The 9987-nt window shown below is 45.5% G+C and overlaps 1 protein-coding gene across 1 annotated transcript in view; it reads right to left on the reverse strand.

Moving 5' to 3' along the window:
• Positions 1-575: 575 nt before the first annotated feature.
• fut8a (fucosyltransferase 8a (alpha (1,6) fucosyltransferase)) overlaps positions 576-9987 on the reverse strand; it is a 31850-nt gene continuing 22438 nt past the window's right edge. Inside the window, exons 6-9 of the mRNA XM_062523153.1 lie at positions 6860-7106; positions 3985-4161; positions 2913-3063; positions 576-2440 (exon numbers count right to left, since the gene is read on the reverse strand). Coding sequence (XP_062379137.1) covers positions 2111-2440; positions 2913-3063; positions 3985-4161; positions 6860-7106 — 905 coding nt within the window. The 3' untranslated portion in view covers positions 576-2110. The remainder of the gene's footprint in view (positions 2441-2912; positions 3064-3984; positions 4162-6859; positions 7107-9987) is intronic.

The following is a 9987-nucleotide window of genomic DNA, read 5'->3' on the forward strand; positions in this document are numbered from 1 at the left end:
AGACAAGTACATTTAAGCGCAGTAACCAAATCTCAACGCTTCAGCATCGCATCGCTTTAACAGCAACCAAAATGGGTCTTAAGGGACCTACATGAAACAGATTTATTGGGATTCTAATTATTCATTTCAAGCTTCTTGATCTCTTTAATGGAGAGAACTTTTACATGCAGTGTGTCATAGGGGATCGACGCTGGCTTTTTGAAGCTTTTTAAATTTGCTTACACAAATACTGTTATTGATGTTATTTGAGGACTCATAACATTAGGAGATACATTTGAGGCCCAAGCTCAAACCAAAGTTGTTCCCTTGACTTTCCTAGTTACCCCATCCATCTGCAGTCTATGGACTACTTTTGTCACCCGAGACATCAAACTTTGTTAAGAGTTAATAGCACCGCAGGGGCCAATCATTTCACACCTCACATAAAAGATCACATAAGGTGCTGAAGAAGTCATGAGGATATGAGGGATGTCTGCTCCCTAACTCACAGTAAACAAATAGATCAAAACAACATAAAATACAGTACACATGAGCAGACAGAGCTGTACAAAATAAATAGGAAATGCAGCTTTGGTTGACCGGTTTTATTTGGTCGGCTTTATCGAAGACAATGTTCAAACGCAAAACATGGATATGTCCTCATGGTAGACTAAAACCAGTTATGACAATATATTCATTCCTGCCATCCAAAATTCTTCAATAATAATAATAATAATAATAATAATAATAACTTCCATTTTGTTGAGTGTTTATCATTTAATAACATTATTTGACATATAAAAAGGAGACAGTGGGGTTGTGGGACGGAGATGCATAAGACACAGGAATGGAGCTGGAGTGTGTCCTCAGTGAGTCAAGGCTGGTTAGGAACGTTCCAGATACTTCCAGCGCACACACACGCACGCACACGCACGCACACACACGCACACACACACACCAAATGTGCGCGCACGCACGCACACACACATACACACACACACACACACACACACACACACACACGTGTGTGCATACTGACATACACACCCACTCCCACACACACACACACACACACACACACACACACACACACACACACACACACACACACACACACACTTCAGGTATACAAGCATTTCACCTTTTTATAGGCACCATATTTTGAACTATACGCACAAACACACATAAACACACATACACAGAACAACTTAAAAATGTTGAAATCACTTTTAAAAGAGCACAAAATGGCAGTGAAAAAAAAATTAAGAGCAAGTGGGTAGAGGATAAGTCGGCAGGTGAGATGGCATGATCGAAAGATTGGTAGCAGAGAAGAAGAAAAAAGAAAACATTTGGCTACAGAGGAGTGCAGTCAATGTCCACATAGGGAGGAGAAACAGTATAGAGGGGGGGAAAGGGGAAAGAGAGAAAAAAGGAGTTCTTCTTGGTACTTCACAATTCATGAGTGTACAGTATGTCTTTTTTTCCTCAGGATATTAAAGTTCTCAGCTTAATGTTTTTTTTCTTTTAACTGTTATTGTTGTTTTAAATATTTTTTGTTGCCGTCGAGATCGCGTTTTTTTTCCCTTCATTGAACCGGAGGCTGGGAGAGTCAGTGAGCATCGGCTCGAGAAGTTCACTTCAGTAACAGTTTTGCTCTGGAAAAGTCTTCTTTCCACTTGAGCCTCCTCACTCTCTTTTGGCTCTTCCTCTTTCTGACTTGTCTTCCTCTCTTTCTCTCTCTCTCTCTCTCTATCTAGCGCTCATCAATTTTTCCGCTCTCAACCCTGACAAGAGGGAGGAGAGGCAGAGTGGGGAGGGCACAGAGTCCAGTAGGAGTGTGACTATTACCCTGTAAAATCACCCCCTTCATCTTACACACACACACGTACGCACGCACACACACACACACACACGCACACACACATGCACACACACACCTTCATCCACACACAAAAACACAAAGTGCATTCCCCTTCTGAAGGGTCTGGATTTTTTTTTCACATCAAGCAGAGAGAGAGAGAGCAACAGTACCTCTTCTCTTTTCCTCTTCTCATTCTCTCCATCTTATAGTCTTCTTTTTTCCTCTCTTATCTCTCTCTCTCTCTCTCTCACTCTCTCTGTCCGTATCTCTCTACTGATTGAGGAGCTTGTCTGCCTCGGGGTAGGTGGGGTATTTAACGGTCTCGATCTTCTCTTTGACCTTGTAGGAGGGGTAGAGGCCGGTGCGGCCCGTCTTGCGGTTGATGCCTTTGGAGTAGCCGTCCCAGTGGTTCCCCGCCACGCCGATGACGTCGCCGGGCTCCAGCGGGATCTCGTCGCCGCCGCGCGGCTCGTGGTTGTAGATGGCGATCTGGTTGTGGGCGTTCTGCCCGCCGAAGTAGTAGATGTCGTCCAGCGAGTGGAAGTTGGCAGAGGCGTCGGGGTGCAGCGTCTGCATGATCTCGTAGGCCACGCGGCACACCTGTGGGGGTTGCCATGGAAACGCGCGCCGTGGAAACACACACACACACACACACACACACACACACAAATAGACACGCATTAGTGGATGCAAAAGGATTTTGGAAGATGAGAAATAGTGTGTGTTTGTGCCCTCGTTCTTCCCTTTGAAAACCCTAATGGCTGCCGTAATTATTCAGGCTTGAAGGGTTTTGTTAGATTGCACAGGTGTTCCAAAACACAGCATCTGGCTTTTTACAACAATTTGTTCCACAGTTTTCTGCAGTTCTTCAGCTTTCATAAATATCTCAAGAAGCGTTTTAGTCCTCACTCTAATCAGACATCTGCTATTCCGGAAAATGTCTCCGTTGATAATTGCAGTAGTACTTAAAATGTTTTTTTTAAAGGGGCAAAAGTAGCAACATTTTTCCATTTTCTTTCCATAGACGGGCATAGATAATGTACACAGGGGGTTAGATGTACTCAGGGCTCACCTGTGAGGAGAAGGTGCAGACCAGGTAGTTGGTTTGCGACAGGAAGTGGATGTCTAGGATGACCCCTCGTAGCGAGTTCTCAGTGTAGCGGTTGTGCAGGCCGGCTGACCATGAGATGGAGTTATCGCTGATGAACTCGTAGTCGGGGTACCTGCCACGGGGGACAAACGGCAACACACAGGATGAACCTCAGCTCCACCGGAACTACTGAGGTCAATCGGTATATATTTATGCATTTCTTTTTAAAAACATCTTTGGGGCTTATATGCCTTTAATCTGATAGGAGAGTGAAGACAGGGCCATGAGGAGGGCATGAGTGGGAGAGAGAGATATGGAGGGAGAGATATGGTAGGATCAGGAAATGGCCCGGGTCAGACTCGACCCCGGTTACTTATACATTTCTGTTGCCTTGGAAATGTAGCTTCAAGCGCATTCTGAATACATTTCTGCTGCTTTACATTTGCCTAGTGCAATAACCTTACATTTCATGAACTAATACATGTATATCCTAACCTTCAAACAAAGCATGAGAAAAGGTTAAACACATGAATTTCATTTGTTGTGGTTCTCCATATAGGATTTTCCTGCCTTGGCATTATGGGATGTTAGGGTAGTCAAACACTGGCTTACTAAATCTCAAGATGAAAAAAATAGTATTATGTTATACGGTATATATGTGAAGGGTGATTACAATTGTATGAACATAATGAAAACTTGAAAGATGTGCATGAAGTCAGTTTGATGCATTTCAAAAACTGTTAATGTCAATGACTGATGGTGACCTCCTTTCTTTTGGCATGCGAATCTGTCTCAATGCTTTCATCAGGCATGTTTTATGCATTGTCTCTTCCACATTAACATTCTTTCTTTTCCTTTCTGGCTCGCGCAAATTAATTGTGGGTTCTAAATCCAGGAACAATTTTTCTGTCACTCTGAGAAACTGAATCCCTGTTGTTACCATGCAGCTTCAAACATCCAAGGCTCTAAAACACTACAGTACACATTCAAAAACTCTCTCACACACACAAACACACACACACACACACACAGACACACACACACACACACTCACTTGGACTTGGCCTCCTGCAGCAGCGAGGGGTCGTCGGTGGCCAGGTAGACGCGCTTCTTGTCCACGTGCGTGCGGCGGGCCAGCATCTGGTAGTGGTCCTCCACGTGCTGCATGTACTCCTCGATGGGGTGGAACGCCGCCTCCGTACCCACCTTATCCGTCCGCCGGACATGCACCCTAACACACAACACAAAGCACACACACACACACACACATTATATATTTTTAAAACATACATATATTATATATATATATATATATATATATATATATATATATATATATATTACATATAAACTTATGAATGATGCAAATGATGGAAAAGCACCTGTGACAATGACAATAAAGATTCTAAAGATTCTATTCTACACACACACACACGCACACAAAGAAACAAACACAGAAATCAAAATGGGTGCACTGTATGACATTAAAAAGTGGGTGTGCCGTGTAAACAGGATGACTTTGCCACTGTGTGCCAGAATACTACCTCACATTGTACATGGAAAATAAGACAGATTGATGAAGACAGCTAATAAGATTAAGACAGTTAATAAGTATCTGTAATATGTGCCTAATTTCATTGTCGTGCATCACAGCTGGCAACACACGCAAAAGACCTCCGAAACATGACCTCGGGCTAATCTCATAACTTGCTAAACCATTTGGCTAATTTGATAACATGAGCAAGATCCTATTGCACACATGCAAAGCACATGTAATCCTGTTGAGGGTCAGTGCACAGATATGGGAGTTCCGTGTACAGATGACTTCCTTCAAAAACAACTGGTAGATGACTTTATATCATCGGAACGGACCTCCCTCGCGCGAGAACCGCCACCTTCTCTGGTGCAAGCCGCTCCGTTTGCGCTAGGAAATGTCTCATTTGCTCCACGGCAGAACAATTACCGAGCAGTGAATGGACGTTAATAAGCTATGATGGAATCATTATGATGGACTGATAACGAAAGACATTGTCACGTCCGCTAATGACTTGACCCATTCATGGCCGCACCCTGCTACGTGTCAATAGCATGATCAAATACAGTAGCCCTGCCTTGTCTCATTCGCAGTGTTTGAACTATGGAATTAGGGCCTTACAGTATGTGTGTGTTTTAAAGGGCGGCTGAGGAGTTTTGATTGTATGCGTGTAAAGACTGTGTCAATGATCCGTGCAATGTGTGTGGGTGCCCGTCTAGCATGTGTGTCTAAAGGTAGATTAGGAAGTGAGATTAAATTAGTGTGAGGAGTATGTGTGTGTGTGTGTGTGTGTGTGTGTGTGTGTGTGTGTGTGTGTGCGTGTGCTTGGGTGTAAATAAGATTGATAGTGTGCATCTTACAATGACTCCCAGAAGGGTGTGCAGAGTGGTGTTTATTGTGATAAATGCAGAGGAGGAGGGGGGGCGCATGTCACCTGCACCACAGGGACTCTGCCGCATTCCCTCCAGTTCCTTTCTTTCTTTCTCTTTCTCTTCCTTTCTTTCTCCTTTCTTTTTTCCCTTTCAGTCTCGCTGCCTTGCTTCGCCAAACCCACCCACTCTAAAATCTTGTTTATGTATGTGTGACTACGTGTTGGTGTGTGTGAGCGAAACCGCTCAACACTCCACACCCACCCCCAAGCACACACACACACACACACACACGTACACACATACACCCGCCCAAAACACACAAAACCTCAGATCAAAGCCAGGACCTGACAAATCCATCTACCCATTAAATCACGTTCTTGATCTCGGCTCAGGCAAAGCTTTCCAGTAAACATTAGTTGGCAAACCACTGTGCTTCGCCCAGCTCCTCTGGTAGTCGTCTTCTCATTAGCCCGGCTCCTTTGAAATGGACTCACTGACTCCCTGACTATAGATTTGTCTGTTATGTTCACTCTCATTTCTCAGCGCCTGGCAGGAGTGTGTGTGTGTGTGTGTGTGTGTGTGTGTGTGTGTGTGTGTGTGTGTGTGTGTGTGTGTGTGTGTCTGAGTATGTTTTCCTGTGTGTTTGATGTTGCCATAATGACCGCACTGACCAAAAGACTTTAAACGAGGCAAGATAGCTAAAGAACATCTACTATGCTACAGTAGGGTGAGGACGAGATAAACAAATTACTTACAAACTGTCCCCAAAAAAACATGAGGTAGTTAGAAAACATGCAGCACGATGCATAAAGTAGAATATAGCGTGTGGAACCTTTTAGCAGATGCAAAATTATAGTAGTTCAGAACATCAGTGCAGTATCCATTGTGGTTCATGCTTTCTGTTCTTGAGAAATGTTTTCTTTTTCAGACGTGTTTTGGTTTTGATTTGCTTTTTCTTCTGCCCTTTTGTTGGCCATGACAATTCTCGCGTAAAGTGTCAATTTAGTTTGTCAGTCAGTTTGGCTGAGAAATGCTCCAATTGTTGCTAAAACGCTTCTCTGTTCATGGCATCAACGATTAAGAGGAGTGGAATGTTCAGCAGACAAGTGAACCGTCAAACAGACCGAGACAGAAAATGGCCCGAGGCCACAGCAATTTACAATCGTCATCTCTAATAGCTTACAAATCTCGCCGACAGACCCTGAAAACAATCAACTGAAGGAGGACCAAGGGGAAGAGAAGAGTCCTAGGAGGAGTTTGGAGGAATGAACTAGAAAGGACTTGATCCGCAGGGGGCTTGCAAGAGTCTTGGCTAGAGCTAATTCTACTGATTTAAACAATCGATATCTGCCATCATGTACTGATTATGTGCCATCGGCTCGTGAATTTCATATGCATCTCTTCATGAGACGCTATTATCAAATGAAGCTGGGTATTTGTATATATATTTTTAGCATTTTCATCTAGCAGATGCTTTTGTTCAATGAGGCAGGAGGGGGCGGGACATGCACGGTTATCCTCACCCTACGATTGGATGCTTGAAGCCCAGCTTGGCGGTGGTGTCCCGGATCTCCTTGTCCAGCCAGGCCTGGGGGCGGATCAGGTACTTGACGAACTGCGACACCCACCAGACGGAGGGGTCGCCGTGGAGACGGTGGAGGCGGTCGGCCAGGTCCTCGGGGATGGCCAGGGGGAGGTAGGGCGGCCGCGGGTGCAGGCTGTCCACGATGGGCAGCTCCACCACCTGCACGTCGCGGTCATTAGCTTCACCTGCGGGGCAGGGAGGGGCAGAGGAGAGAGAGAATATGAGAGAGAGACAAAGGGAGGGAGAGAAAGGGGGCGTTTAAGGTTGTTGCTCTATGATTTCCTCGGTTGAACCTCTTCATCCCTCGCTTTTCACCCCTTCCTTTGAATGTTCTGTCACTACTGGTCCTGTTTGAAGGCACAGATCTATGAATCACATTTGATATAAGAACAAAAGAGAGAGAGAGAGAGAAAGAGACAGACAGACAGACAGACAGAATGAGAGATAACTGCTCCCTACTTTTACTTCACCAATGTCTCTTCTCATTTCTAATCTACTGGCATAATATGAATGTAGATTTATCCCGCTCTTCTGAGACACTGTAGCTTTATACATGTCAAATAGACTATAAATAACAAACGAACGAGAGGGAGAGCCAGGGAGCAAATGAAGAAGTGAGCGAGAGAGAACAACGAGTGCATTTCATTAAATCCCATGACTATTAAGATGCCCTCCTTTCGTTACAAGGAAAAGAAAATGCCCCCTGCTATCCATTTTTTACCATAAGGAAAAAAAGGAAAAGAGCAAGCCCATCCTCTCCCAAAAAATAAAAATAATATATAAAATAAATGAAATAATTAAAAAAAATCTGTTCAAAATAACAGTCCACTGTGTGCAAGACAAGGAATTTATACCTTGTGAGTGCATGTAATTTTAAGTGTGAAAAATGTGTGTTTACTGTGTGTGAATGATGTGTGTGTGTGTGTGTGTGTGTGTGTGTGTGTGTGTGTGTGTGTGTGTGTGTGTGTGTGAGAGTGTGTGATAGAGAAAGAGAGAGTGAGAGAGTGTTCAGAATGTAAATCATGAGGTGCATTAAATATTGAATAATTTTGCACTAGTATTTTTTGCCTTCATATAAAAGAGTGTTTTAGAAATTCCCCAGCCATCCTTATATAACCTTACTGTCAGGCTTTCTGCAGGGTGTGTGCGTATGTATGTGTGTGTGTGTGTGTACGTGTGGATGTGTGTGTGTGTGTGAGTGTGTGTAAGTGTGTGCACTCTGGGTGAATAGGGCTCCACTGCCCTGCTTTTTCCAGCCCAATTCCCTTTGCAGAGAAGATAAGTAAGGCCCCTTTCTTTTTCTTTATAGTCACCCCCCCTCCCTTCCTCCATCCCTCCCTCCCTCCCTCCACCCCCCTCTCCTGTTTTTTCCCCTTCATCCCTATCCATCCTTCTCTTATTAGGGGCATATAAGGATCTAGTAACAGCTTATCATTCATCCTGATGAAAAATACGAGTGAAGGACACTCAGGATGGGGGGATCAGTGCGTATGGGTGTTTGTTTACGTGCATGACTTGGTCTGTGTGTGTGTGTGTGTGTGTGTGTGTGTGTGTGTGTGTATGTGTGTGTGTGTGTGTGTGTGTGTGTGTATGTGTGTGTGTGTGTGTGTGTGTGTGTGTGTGTGTGTGAGTGTGTGTGTGAGTGTTTGAGTGCCATATGTGTACATGGGGAAATGAAGCGGCTCTCTAAAGATTGAAGTCTTAAGTTCGCCCAGATGAGTCACTTGGACAGAAGGGCCTCCCAAAGCCTCTCCTCTCCCCCTCTCCTCTCTTCTTCCCTCTCCCCTCTTCCCCCCTCTCTTCGCTCCTCTTCTCCTCTCCTCTCTTCTCCCCTCTCCCCTCTTCCCACCTCTCTTCGCTCCTCTTCTCCTCTCCTCTCCTCTCTTCTCCCTCTCCTCTCTTCCCCCTCTCCTCTCATCTCCTCCTCTCTGCTCCCTCAGATCAGTGGATTGGAACGCCCTCCACCCCCCCCTCCCCTCCATCTGGGACACCACTTACCCTGTCCCCTCTGCCGCCTCCATCCTAAAAGCAGCCTGTCCTGCAGCTCCACCCCACCCCCACTACACCCCCACCCCCACCCCTCCTGGACGGCGCTGCCCAGTGTGATCCGCGCTGGGGCCCATGTGTCCGGCCGCGAGGGCTTTTGATGGAGCAGAGCGGGGCGGAGAGAGCGGAGAGCACCTGGCCAGGCTAATCAGCCGTGTGAAGGCTGGAGATGGCATGATTAATGAGGGGGCTCAGGTGGGCTTCTCCTCCAGTGTGAAACACACACACACACACACAAACCCTCATCGGCCCTGTACGGATCAGACTGGACACCGCTCACCATGGGGAACAACGTGTGTGTGTGTGTGTGTGTGTGTGCTGGGGGTATGAGTCATCATCTAGAGTATGCGTCTTATGCGCAGGTGTGTATGTACAGTATGGTTGTGTATGTTGTGTGTGAGTGTGTGTGTATGATTGTGTACGTTGTGTACGAGTGTGTATCTCTTTGCGTACGTTGTGTGTGAGTGTTTGTGTGTGCTTGTTGACCTGAGCGTTAGGACACTATAATACTCAGTGGGTTTCTGCATGCAGTTGTCCTCACACAGGACCAGACACCCAGTGCTGACTCCCTGCTCGACTATGGAATGGGTGAGTCGATTTCCCTTTAACGCAATTGATCCTGCACATGTTCCGCCCATCGAACGCAGACAAGCCAATAGTAGTTCAGCACTGCGCAGGCTTACACCGTGGTAACTTCAGGTCCCAGCGCCATTCCACACACACACACACACACACACACACACACACACACACACACACACACACACAGACACACACACACACATATATATCACAGCTTCTAATATTAGAAGCATTTTATAGAAATGTGAGTTGAAAAGGAAGGCCAACTGGATGTCCATCCATGGGATTCATGCAATATGGATAGGAATACTGGCCTTCAGTCTAGTATGATCTCTCTGTAAGTTATGTTAGGTTAAACTGAACTCGCTCCTTCTGGCTCTCCCCTATTCTCAGCAAAAGGTTTCTCCTTGTGCACAATCCCTAACAAAATAGAGCATC

Source organism: Sardina pilchardus, chromosome 20 (assembly GCF_963854185.1).
Source record: "Sardina pilchardus chromosome 20, fSarPil1.1, whole genome shotgun sequence".
NCBI classification, from domain to species: Eukaryota; Metazoa; Chordata; class Actinopteri; order Clupeiformes; family Clupeidae; genus Sardina; species Sardina pilchardus.